General features: G+C 42.6%; 1 protein-coding gene across 1 annotated transcript in view; it reads left to right on the top strand.

Annotated features, from left to right (window-relative positions):
- The window catches only part of FGD5 (FYVE, RhoGEF and PH domain containing 5), a 91,697-nt gene that overhangs the window by 41,791 nt on the left and 36,566 nt on the right, over nucleotides 1-13,340 (top strand). The window contains exons 4-6 of the mRNA XM_042880862.1: nucleotides 7,171-7,229; nucleotides 7,347-7,377; nucleotides 12,735-12,880. Of these exons, the coding sequence (XP_042736796.1) occupies nucleotides 7,171-7,229; nucleotides 7,347-7,377; nucleotides 12,735-12,880 (236 nt within the window). The remainder of the gene's footprint in view (nucleotides 1-7,170; nucleotides 7,230-7,346; nucleotides 7,378-12,734; nucleotides 12,881-13,340) is intronic.

The raw sequence follows: 13,340 nt of genomic DNA, 5'->3' as shown, positions 1-13,340 counted from the left end.
CTGGACTAAAACTTTACATAGAAGCACACATGTCACTCATTCAGTTCTTAAAGGAATTAGACAGTGGTGGAGGCATTCCTCGCCTCTGGAAGGATTACAGGTTTTGCCAGAAGGCAGAAGCTCTGGTCTAAGCGCCACTTAGAGCTTGCTGCTGCCTGATTTTATAGACAGTACTTGCTGTGCTGTTAGGCTTCCCTACTTCTGGATGGGTGTCACCATCTCCTGGCAACCCAGGCCCCAGGTACTGAAAATGATAATGGGCTTAACCACACTGTCAATGGGTGCTCCCTATACCCTGCCACCAGAGAAGGAGAAGGGGGCAGGGATATACATTAACAATCTATTTACATATTATGGATATTTGCTTTATTGCTGATAATGCTAACCCTCCTGCCAAATGTAAAGAGCCAGCAACACCGGTCACATCTGTGCCTCCTCTGATGTTACTGTCTTCAAGCAAGAGTCTTCAGGTAGCTCCTTTCTTCTAGCTACATTTTAAGGCTAAACATTCTCCCTGGTTGTTTCCCTTTGTTTGTCACTAAGTTCCTACAACCTCCAATTGTCATGATACAGAAGAAGTCCAGAGATAACGCTTTCCCTGCACAGATGGCCAAAAACAAGGGCCTGGAAAGGAAGAGCGATTTTTATGTGGGATTCCTTGAAGAGTGAAAAAAATAAGTCTGATGTGGAGTACAGATCAAAGTTGCAAGCATGGCAGAAAGTCTTTGCGTTCATGGTGGGACCACCCAGCATTTCAAGGGATTCACTGGGATAATTTTATGAATGTATCTCCATTTCTACCACCACATTAACCTCCATCAGGCAAAACAAGGCCTGGGGAAGGACAAACAACACCTGCAGGACATACCTCCATAGGGAGTTGCGCAGCATGCTCTTCGTGGTGGTGTGAAGGCTTTCTGAGAAAACTCATGGAGATGAAGCACAAGTTTTGGGTTATGTGGAAATGGGAGAGAGACAGAAAAACAGCTGCAATTTAAGAATGAAATCCTCAAGAGTCTTGCAGAAGAGCCACATGGATGGTTCTGTAACAACACTAGAACACGTTGCCTTGGACTGAACTTCAAGAGCTTTTTCCATCACACTATTTGACCCAGACTGTACGTCACATGGGTGCTAAAGGCGCATAGATCAAACAAAGCAACAGGATTAAACATAGCCCCAAGAGCAAATGGAAAGCATTTAGAGTGAGATCAACAACTTTCACCACTGTATAATCAATGAACGTTAAGATGTAATTATGAAATAAACAAGAGAGTTAGGCAAAACAGACTATGATAACAAAAGAGAATAAATGGAAGGCTTACCCCAATCCTGGGCTCACTCACAAAACTCCAGCAGAGATCCTTCCCCACTGGCAGCCAGCTCTTCAATAGGTCTAGGAGGGGTGCAGCCAGGCTCCCCCCTTCCTGCAGCATGGCTGCATTGCCTTCACCTGTGCTCCTCTGGCTAGCTCAGTGCTCGCCGCAGGTGATCAATCAGAGGTTCAGGCCATGACCCAGCAGTTCCATACACACCACAGTGAAAAGAGTCTGATTATTCCTAGACTGGGTGCCCTTGGAAGAAGAAAGCACTGACTGGGTAAATGGGATGCTAGGAATGTTGTAGTAGCATCAGCTATTTTAAGAACTCTATTATAGTTAGAATTTACATATAACTAAGCCCTATATTAAGCCAATAGGCAAAGGAACAATTAAAATGCTTTCCTAAATCTGTTTATAAACACAGCAGGGAATTTGACGTGAGGAACTGAAGGGATTTTCAGAAGAATTGTAAGAAAAGAGCATGATTAATCTACGTGTATCTCTAAAAGCTATAGTCTATCAGGTACTCGGGAAATAACACAAATTGTAGGGCAAGTAAATAAAGCCATAGATGGAACATAAAAGACATTTCTTTGATGCAGAATACAGATCTGCCTGCCTGCTAACTTTATGGGAAATTCAAACTCTCTAGTTTCAGCCTAAAACCAGCAGTATGTTACAGGAATTCTGCCCTGCTGGCAAAATGGGCAAGTCTCTAGTGAGGTGGATAACGTAACCAGAGTAAAAGGGCATAAAAGAAAGTGAATTCAGACCAGATATGGCTGCGTTTTATGTCAATGAAAAGACAAAGCATTTCAGCTTGTCATTTAGGTCTTTATTATGTCAAAATCTAGCCAGACTGGAGGGGTGCATGTCACCATTATTTGGTGGTGTACCGGGGGAAACAAAGGATAACTTCACACAAAAACAGTTTGCCATGCTGAGCTTCTGAGAAGGCAGAGCTACCTTCTCTACTGGAGGTAGAGATGTTCCACTCTTCTCCCAGGTACAAAAACAAAAGGCAGCATCCAAAAAAAGGAGTTCTGCAACCCAGTATAGAGCATGGAGGGTGCCTGCACCACACACCAACAGAGGTAACACTAATTTCAGCCACAAAGATGTCATTACAAGGAGGGGAGCTACTGTCTCATGGGAGCCGTACGCAAAACTGCCTTTGCTGCTCCTCATCCATTTTCACTGGGTAGGCTTGGTTTCCAAGCTTCATTAATCATTCAGTTTTGCAAATCTTTAACCTTCACATACATAACCCAAATATGTGTTGAAATTGACAGATTCACGTTGCTTTGAGGAAGCGCCAAACTTAGACGCCTTTCAAGGGACAGTTCTTGATTTACAGAATTACACAGAATCCCCAGGAGAGCTGCAATCCAGCACTTCAAGAAAGGAGCCTGGGAGAAAAAGGATGTTATTCACTTATTCGCAGACCCAGCCTGAAGAAGTCACTTGTTCTTGTAATGCCTCAGTTTACTGTTGGCACCACAGTGACATCACTGTGAACTGCTACTACAGTTCATAATAATGACAAAAGGGGCATTAAGAAGTCACTCGCTCAGAGGCTGAAGTTCGCACACTGCTGTAAGCCTCTCATAGTGACAGCAGCACTCTTGTGCTGTGTACCGTCCACCTACAATGCACTTAACCTAAACATAAGGAGTCTGTGGAACAGCACACACACAACAAAAATGCACAAAGGCATGTAGTTTGTCCATATTAACATGGCAAGCCTGCAATGCATGTAGGAAGGGAGCTACTGATTCAGTGTCTTAGCTAGTTACCCTGCAGCACTTTGATCCTCCTGTTCTGCTTTTAAGCTATACAATCCTATTCCAGGCATGGAGGCAGATTTGTTCCCAGTCTCATGATTAGTAGGCTGGACCAGGACACCAGACACCAGTCTGGTTCTTATCAGTTCTACAAGCAGCTAGGCCAGCTGAACTGAAAGCAGGTACTGGGCTCAGAGAGGAATGACTGTCACCATCACCACAGTACCATTTCAGCAAAGTTTGGCCAGTGAAGGCCCATTTCAGATGCCCTGGCATTGCTCAGAGCAAGTCTGGAGTGTATACACGACTCAGTGGGGAATCCTCATCCCTACAGTCAAAGAATCCCTACCACAAGAGAAGCTGATGTGCCACAAGTGCACGCTTCACTGCTTGCCCCTTCTCCCAAACACTTCTGTCAGGAGGTACAAAAAGGACATGAAACCCAAAGTTGTTCATTTGAACTGCCTAGGACTATGTTCACATGTGTACTGTGTTGAGATCTACTTTTAGCTTTTAGGTTTTTATGCTATTGTTCTAAGCAAAAGATTTCTGGTGGTGTGCTTCATTATACATTGGGAAACAGACTGCTGGAGGAGAAACTGAGCAAGCTGGGAGATATTTCTAGGTCTTAACATCTGTAAACTTAATATCCATTTGGAACAGGGCTGTACATTATCCTCTAGAGATGTAATTGTGCAGCATCATCTTTGCCTTGCAAGTCACATTGATCAGCTGAGCTACAGCAGCTATACAACCTGATTTTGTATTTGCTACATTCCTGGCACCAGCCTGTTTTTCAGAGTAGAGGAGATGAAAGATTATGTTATGCACTGCAATTGTATACTGTATATTCCTAGCATTTTGCTGAGTGCTTGGATTTGCAGAGGATGAGATGATGAGGCTATGACACAAGACTCAGTGAGGTAGAAAGCCACGGTCTCCACATGGCTGTATGGTCTCCCTCTGCTAAGCAGAGGCATGCAGAAAGGCCTATAGTGCAGCCTCTGAAATGGGAATTGCGAAGGACCAGCACCGCAGAGTTGAGTGCAGGGAGTAAAGGCTACTGAAAAGCTGGCAGCTTGGTCATGTTATAATAATCACCTGGACTTTGTGTTAGAAACTTTATGGTTGAGGGATGTGCACCACCTCTATTCCCTGTTCCCAGAAATCTGTCTCCAGGCACTGTTGTCAATCTCAGAGTTCATTTCCGAGATAAACAAACAGCAGTTAATTAACACAAGACAGGCAATGTCTCAAGACACTGTCTCCAACTTGTCTTAGACAACTGTGCTTGTGACACTGGGGTCCCTGTGTTTTGTCTCTTAGCTAAGACGTATAAATCACAAGAGGAATTACAAAGCATGACAATACATATATACAAAAGCAGAATGGGCCTGGACCACTGGAGAAATGTACTCTGCTCCTTTGCAGTGTGGAGCCAGGCTCGTGCACAGGGGATGCACTGAGCAGCTTGCACTGGTGAAACACTTTCATTTGTTCTGCTATGTTTGCATAGAGGAAATGAGAGAGAAAACTCAGTGTTTCTGGTATGTTCCTCTAGCAGTGGGGACAGCGACGAGGGGCACTCTGTGATCTTCAAGAGATGCTCACAATCTGGAGGAAAAGGACAATGAAATCCTTCCAGCAGGAGCAAAAAAGCATTGTCTTTCTAGCTCATTTTGTTAAATGGAGTGGTGCTGTAGAGTTTGTTAAATAGAGGGAGTGCTGTTCTCGACAAGCAATTCAAACAATCTCTGCTCTCAAAGCCAGAAGGAATACAACACTAGGGGACATAAACTTAGACTTCTGATGCTAAAGAAGAGATGCATCAGATCATCAGATCAGATTCTCTAAGAGAATGAACAGTTCACCATTTCCTTTGCCTCTTTCAGTCTTCAGTTGTTTCCTAGTAAAAGTACAGAAATAAGCTAAACATGCAAAAATAAGGTTACAGAGATCGGCAGGGGACCTCCAGGTCCATCTGACTCAACGCCTGTTCAATCAGGGACACTCAGAACATGTTGCACAGTCTCATATCCAGGCAACTTCTGAAAATATCCAAGGAGGGAGACTCCATTTCCTCTCTGGTCAGCTTGTGCCAGTGCGATGTCATTTACTCAGGCAGAACTGCTTCCTGCTGTTTAGACAGAACTTCTTGTTTTCCGGTTTGTGCCCGCTGCCTCTTGTCCTGGCAAAGGGCACTGCTAAAAAGAGTGACTGTGTTTATTTTCTATACATGAAGCCTCATTCATCCAACCCATCATCAATAGTGTTCTAGGACTTTTTCCCTCATATGCACTTTGATAACAACATAATCATCCTTGAGGTCCATCACCTCCAGAGTGAAAACCACAGAGGAGGAAGCCAGGGGTCCTTAGTCGCCTCACAAAAGGAGAAGCATTTCCTCTGCTTACATGTGTAGTCGTTGCAGCATACTTTGACTGGCCCTTTGTTCTTCTGAAATGGGCAGAGATGAATTTGCTTGTTTTTTGAGCATCAGGTTTGAATTCCTTGCTTTTGTAATCAATACCTAAGGTTATTAAAACAAAAAGAATCTTAAAAATATGATTTCTCTTCCATCACATATTCCTCTGTTAATTTATGGATATTGGGTGGTGTAATCATATTGATTGTTTCAGTTGACCTCGCACGCGGGTTTCTTATGTTCCAAGTATCCACATGGCTGTACTTAAGCTTCTAACATTTCAAGGATTGTTTCATTTTTTTCCTCACAATGCTTTCAGTTCACTGTAGGCAGAATGAACCAGAAACTTTGGGAGGGAAGAGAACAGAATGGGGCATCTAACAGCTCAGACACTACATTATCATGTGTCCAAAGGGACACCTGCATCCAAAGGGACTGCTAATGGGGAAAAGGGACAGAGAGGAGAAAGTCTATATTTATGTTCCACTGGCTTAGACATTTTTACTGCTCAAATCTGCTTTTACAGTGTAAATCTTAATTGTTTGTCTGAATTATCAAACTTGATTTAGGAAGTCAGCATTTTTATGTCTTCTGAGGAGTCATGATTAAGCTTAGTGTTCTTTGACAACTACTAGTCCTCTCATTCAGAATCAATGGAGAAGGTGTAACCACAGATTTCCTGTCTAACTTGTGCTAAGGGACTGCATTACATCTCCACAAGTACCACTCTCTCCTGGTTGTGCTTTCAGAAGCAGGATCTGTATGCAATGGGTTTCCAGAATTGCTGACCTGGCACACAATGTCATTAAGTCTTGCTACTAAACACATTTCCCATGGGCCACTGTAGATCACGAAGGCTACTTTGCTAATTCAAAACTACTGTTTTAGTTTTCAATTTCAACACTGCAAAATAAGTCAAACTTTCAGTAGTAGATTCACTGTCGGTGAATACTTCCATGCTTTTTCATAAGGGTGAGTCATGACTTAGGACTCAAATACCCTAATTAGCAATTTTCACTTTACAGTTATACATTTTTCTTCTTTCTAAGGTGCTTAGATCTGAGATGTTTGCCGGTTAAGTGCATGGCACTGAGATTTGAGACAGTATTCTCTGTGGGAATAATAAACTGTTTTCTGAATACGTTTATGGTAATTTTGTTTAGCACAAAGTAAAGCTGTTTGCCTTCTTTGCTTCCACAGGTTTTACAGCAGTCAGAACACTTTGGAATATGACCATTTTGATAAAGAATCCCCACTTCCATTTAATTGAGAGTACTAAACCCATGTTACAAGCCTCAACAGCCATGAAGCTATAGCTTAATCGAAGTTAAACACTTTTCGCTTCTCTGACAAATTCTGGACCTGTAAAAATCAACAGATATTTTCTGGATTTTTTTCCAAAAGAAAACAGTTTTTCAAACTTGGCATCTCCCTTACCATTTGTTACATTGCACTGTGCTATTAGTGTATGAATAGCAGAAATACCTTGTCATGGAGAGGATTCAGGATGAATAGCAAAGAATAAAGACATGGCCCTATCTTTACTGAAGGAATATGTCAGTTCAAATTGCTCTCTTAGTCTGTTTCCCATCTTGGCATGACACATCTCTTACTTGTCTCTGGGTTTTGCTGTTTGCAGAAAGAAGGCCAACCCAGAGCTTCCCTCATTGCCCAGGAACTGATGTCTTCAGAAAAAGCGTGAGTTTACTTTTACAGTCCATCTGTTGCTCTCTTAAGACTGAAACTATGCAGTCCACCCTAATTTATTCAGCATTGGTTTGATGGCAATTAATAAAAGTTAGTATCTTTTTCCAGGTATGTGGAGATGCTCCAGCTGTTACGTGTGGTAAGTAAATCATTTTAATTATTGAAACCTAATTGTCATCTAAGAATCACAGAATCTTAGCTGTAATTTAGGGGATGTAAAAGCACTGAAGCAGCTGAGATGAATTTGAGGAAGAATGGCTTACACATAAGTAATGCTTTTTGAAGCACTGTAAAGGAATATGCCACTAATCTCTTACAACAGGTTCCTCTTGCTAGCATTTCTCATTCACAGGGAAAAGGGCTGCCCAGCAGCACTTAAGGGGCTCTGAGACTGGTGTAATATTTTTTTTTTTATGCACAGTAGGTCCAGATCAAAGAAGGGGATGGTGAGGGTACACCCTGTTTCCTCAGAAAGAGTTAGACAGGGGCAGAGCTTTGAGACATTGGGGGATTGGTTTCAATGGATTCACTCAGATTCCTATTGAGCTTCTTTTTTCTGATAGTGCAATTCCAGTAATATTCAGTGTGGCCTAGCTTGGGATAGGGCAGCTGTACAAGCTGGGGCTCACACTCTGACACAGGTAGTCACAATGAACAAAACTAGAGCCCTAAGCTCAGAAGTTAATGAGGCAATACACATGTCTATCAGGAATCTCTTGTATTGCCTGTATGATATTAACCTGCTAGTGGCTTTGTTGCAGAAAATTTTCTGTCCCTGTAGCAGACCTGCCACTGCTTAGGTAGCAGTGAACACCTGGGATCTAAGTTATGAGGCAGTAGGGAATGACAGCCATCAAAGCAAGCATGCTTACCATTTGGAAAGAAATTCCCTGAGAAGGCAAAAAAATAACCTCAGGTTATCCTTGTGACTCTCAAGGAGAAAAAGAGTAATCAAGTCAGCACTGAACTGTTGCTTGCTCATTGGACCTCAGAAGTAAGCTGAAATGCTGAAGAGCCTCCTCAGACGTTAACAGCAAAGACATGAGGGAGAGCAACCTTAAATGCAACACACATCTTGCAGACAACTGCATTTCAGCAAATCAGAAACTACCCAGCTGGTCAGCTGGAAACCATACTTTTAGCTGCTAAATTGGAGTCCACCACTCCAATTTTCATAAATTGGTGGTAAATTACCTGTCCCCCCCATTATCCCACACCCTCTCCCCCTTCATCATTCATTCATTATTGGTGGTAAATTACCTGTCCATTTGTCTTACCTATTCCCATTTTCTCTGACTGCTACATAGCCAAACACATGCTTGCATACAGTTTCCATGTTTCTGCAGCATTCTGGTTTAGAAGTAGCAGTTCTTCAACATGATCTACAAAGATGTTTTCAGGCAGCTAAACAAACAAGACATACTGTAGAGAGTATAGGGAAAATGCTAAGTTATAGCCTGAAAAAGTGGTTAAGTGCCTGGTGGGAAGGCAGGGCCAGCCCAGGGGAGTTCAGGTGCATGCAATGTGCATGATGACTGGAAGGGGGTGGATCCTGCAGCCAGGATCCACCCCCTCCCAAACCTCATTTAAGGGTTGGCAGTGGAAGCAAGGGTATTCACTGGAAGTTCTTGTGTATTTGAGGCCTTTCAAAGGTAAACAGCTTCCCCTACCCCCCTTTGTTTTTGTGTTTACAGCTGTTGCATTTGGGCTTGCTCTTGTTTGCTGTAGCTAAGGGCTTTGCTACTGTGCTATTATTGCTGTGCTTTTCATTACATTATGGTATTACAGGGACTTAATTCAATAACAGGAGTGCCTTTATTTTCCTGAAAAGCTAGATCAAGTTTAGACTATTGTTTGCGGTGTTGGAGATAATAGCGAAGGTACCTTCAGCTCCACTGTGTGTTTTGTGGAAGGCATCAAAGGCAAGCCCAGTGTTTTGCTACTTGCTTTGCTTGGTACGTTATAGAAAGCATGTAAATTCAGGACTAAACTAGAGTATGTGTATAGTATGTTGTACTTTAAAAGAGTGTCTAGGAGAGGCCTCTCCTTTGCAATGTGTTCTGCCTCTGGAAGGTAAAACTGGGTCCCTGATACATCTTGAATATTTTTCTATATGGACATGTGCTTTATTGCAATTAGCAATGCTGTTAATGGCTGCACACCATTATGGTTCCTATAGTGCTGTATTGCTGTTGTGATGGCTTTCTTGCCTATGCTGTAACTGGCCCAGGAAAGGGATGCTTCAAGGCTTTCCCACTCCCTTTAGGACTCTACCCTCTTCTGCTCCCTCTGGAGAATATAGTGAATTTGGCTCTGAAGCATGTGTTTAAGCAAAGTACTTAGGCATTTTAATTGCAAACCTATTTTCTGCCTGTAGAAATTACTTGGAAATAGTAAGAAACATGATTTTTGCTCTTCTATGCTTGTGACTTCAACACGGGGTAGGGGTTCTAGCTTATAGGTACGAGTTCCTGCTGTTCCCCACCCCAGGGTCTGCTCCTTGTTCACTCAGGTGTGTCAGTGGCACCTGAGCTCCATGTGTTATTCAGGCCTCCTCATCTGATGCTCAACCATTGGTTCAGGCTGTGACCTGGCAATTCATATGCAGCCTTCAGGGAAACTGTCACTATTTTATCAATGCTTAATCATTAAGTTAGGATACTGGTAACTGTTAAGTTATAACGGGGGAAGTTCTTCTATTTGAGTTAATATCATTTTCATTTGGAAGCACTTGTTTAGGTTCTAAATATGTTACAGTCCTCTATATACTGTCCAGATTATTCTGCAGCTTGTAGAGTCAATCTAATCATCTAAGGCAAAAAATATCTAAGTCACAGTAATCAACACCATCAGGCTAACATCAGTGGAAAAATACTAACATAGCTTCCCTACTTGGCCCCAAGAGTGACCCAATTGGAGATACTTACTAGAAGAACCAGCTTGTGTAGGCTGGCTAGCAACAAGGTAGAACGCTGCAGTCCCCTAGACTTACTTTCACGTAAAGACAAAAGAAAGTCAGTTAAGGACAAACAATATTTTTGTAAGGCAGGAAGCTTTGCAACCTGCTGGTCTGCAGCTGCTGTGCCAGAACAAGTCACCAGTTTTCAAATCTCATAGTTAATGTGGTCTCTCTACTCAAATTTTGGTTATTTACTCACTTTTTCATTTGCATCTTTACCCTATTTTTCTTCATCTCATGCAAAAACTCCAGGCACTTTGTGGCTTATTTGGATTCAGAAATAATTGGAAAAAGCACTCACAAAATGGGTTTCTGAGCCATCCTACGTGACTGCTCAGTTCCTGATCTTATCACGAAGAGGGATGCACTTAGGTACAGATATTTTAACCATGATGGCCAGAATGCCAGAAATGGGAAATTCAGCTCTAAACTCAGCTGGCACTGGTGAAACGCACACCTGTCTGGCTCAGTTTCAACTCCTTATAGAGAATACAAAGCATAATTAAGCCTATAACAGTGCTGCAGGACCATCCTCAGACAAGCACAGGATACTATGCTAATGCTATTCAATTAGCTGCACCTTACAGAAACACTGAAGAATCAGGTGCTGGAATTACTACCATCTAATTTTATTGAAAGCAAGTTCCTGTTCTGGTTCGCCAGACAGGTCTATGAAGATAATCAGTCTGTTTACAGTGTCCTAAGTTTTGGGAAAGGTGGCCAGAATCCACAACAGAAAACTAGGCCTCTGCATAGCACTGTCATTCCTGCCTTGCTGTGTCGCATGTGCACTGCCTTACACCCTGTTGCCACTGTTTTCATTCAAACCTCCATAAAGCCTGTCAGAACTGAATGCCTAAGATCCTCTTGCCACTATAACGAGGGGATCTATCTGGCAGCAGGAGGCAGGGAAAACATCACTATCTAAAAGGAACCTGGAAAGAGGCAGGGCATCACAGCAGCCAGTTTCCTGAAGTATATCCAGGTGCCAGTCAGGGGTCCTTCGCAAGTATGAAGCAGGGAAGATGGGTTCTACAGGAATCAGGATCTAACCTAAAAGCTTTTCAGCATCCAGAGCTCTGGATGAGGGAGATCTTAAGTAATCCTTTGGATAGAAACAAATTCTGTCTGCTCTTGGAATGATTTTCAGATGGGTGCCTTATTCCTAATTTCCATGTCTGAACTGGGAAAAACATTTTACCATGCACAATTAATCAAGTACTCTATTATGTACCAGAATAGAATAGAGTAGAATAAAATAGTTCTATTGAAAGCAACCTTGAAACACCACCTAGTCCAACTGCCTGACCACTTCAGGCAAATTGAAAGTTAAAGCTCGTTAATGAGTGCATTATATAAATGCCTCCTGAATGCTTACAGGCATGGGGCATCAACCACCTTGCTAGAAAGCCTGGTCCAGGCTTCTTTTCCAGATTTTTTCCCTAATATCCAGGCTGAACCTTGCCTAGTATATCTTTGTGCCATTTCTGCACGTCCTGCTAATCAGTTCCCAGGGAGAAGAGACTGCCGCCTCCCTTCTCTGCTTCCTTCCTCAGGAAGTTACAGAGAGCAGAGAAGTTGCCTCTTGGCCTCCTTTTCTCCAGACCAGACAACCCACATGTCCTCAGCCTGTCCTTGTAGGATGTGTTTTCTAGCTCTTTTACCAGCACTGGTGCTCTCGTCTGGATGCTTTCTAGAATCTTAAAATCCTTCAGATTGTGGAGACAGGAACTGCACACAGTATTTCAGGTGAGGCTGCACCAATGCTAAATATAGCAAGAGAATTGCCTCTCTTGACCTTCTGGCTGCTCTGTGTTTAATGCATGCCAAAATGCAGTTTGCCCTTTTGGTTTCCAGAGCACGCTACTGATTCATGTGGATTCTGCTGTCAACCACCACCCCAGCTCCCTTTCCGAAAGTGGATACATTTTAATATTGAGGAAATTATGTTATTTATTAACCACTTCAGGGTAAAATACATGTTTCAGATGATGAAAAAAGTCTCAGTTTTATATAAAAAATGATTTGTTCCATAGCTTAAACTTACAGCTTCTTTCTCTCTTCAGATTTGTATCTGGAGATGAATGATGTAATTTATCATACGAGATACGTAGAAGTGTTTTTTCTTTCATATTGTGGGTCTGCACAGTGATGGAGATTCTCATCTTTCATTGTTTTTTTTTTTAAAACTATATTTCTGATTAGGAAACTGTAAAATGAGATCAACTACACCCAGAAAAGCAGGAAAAAAATAGGGAAGCAAATAAGGTAAACTCACTGCATACACAAGTGTCTGGCTTTACCAGGCGAAATGTTCAATTTTGGATTAACAGTGTTGTGGAATTAATCTGCAAATGCATATAAACAGTGAATGCAAGAAAATACATGTGATGATCTCTTTGCTGTACTGCAAATGATCTATCACTACTGATAGTGTATCTTAGAATTCCCAGAAAGCGTAGTTCAGGAGTCAGAAAATGATAACTTCATATGATCTCTTAAGTCTGCCTGCCTAATATCTATGTTGTTGCTTGCAGGATTTATATGAAGGTATCTTGAAAGCACTTGGAGAAGAAGATGAACAGGAAGTAGTTGAACTCAAGAAGGGCTTAAGCGAGCTCCCTGAAATGTGTGAATTGCACCAAGAGATCTTGGGAGAACTGGAAGAAAGAGTCCTTAAATGGTAAGTAATTAATGGCATGGTTTGTTCAGCCTGGAGAAGAGAAGGCTGTGGGGTGATCTCACTGTAGCCTTCCAGTTATTAGAAGAAGCCCACAAACAGGAGGGGAGTCAACTCTTTACAAGGGTAGACAATGGCAGGACAAGGGGAAATATAGTTTTAAGTTGAAGGAGGGAAGGTGTAGGTTGGATATCGGGGGGGGGGGGGGGAAGGGGAAAAGGGGAAGTTCTTTGGTGAAGTGCTGAACAGCTGCCCAGAGAGGCTATGAATGCTCCGTCCTTGGAGGTGTTCAAGGCCAGGCTGGATGGGGCCCTGGGCAGCCTGGTCTGGTATTAGATATGGAGGCTGTTGGCCCTCCATGCAGCAGGAGGGTTGGAGCTTGATGATCCTTGAGGTCTCTTTCAACCCAAGCCATTCTATGATAGCCTTGGCATACCCTCCTCAGCCCATTGTTTTCTTGACC

The sequence above is a fragment of the Lagopus leucura genome, unplaced genomic scaffold (genome assembly GCF_019238085.1).
Source record: "Lagopus leucura isolate 7727_CA_CO unplaced genomic scaffold, USGS_WTPT01 Super-Scaffold_100028, whole genome shotgun sequence".
Classification (NCBI taxonomy): Eukaryota; Metazoa; Chordata; class Aves; order Galliformes; family Phasianidae; genus Lagopus; species Lagopus leucura.
The sequence above is the reverse complement of the archived record's forward strand: the minus strand, read 5'-3'. Positions and strand labels throughout refer to the sequence as shown.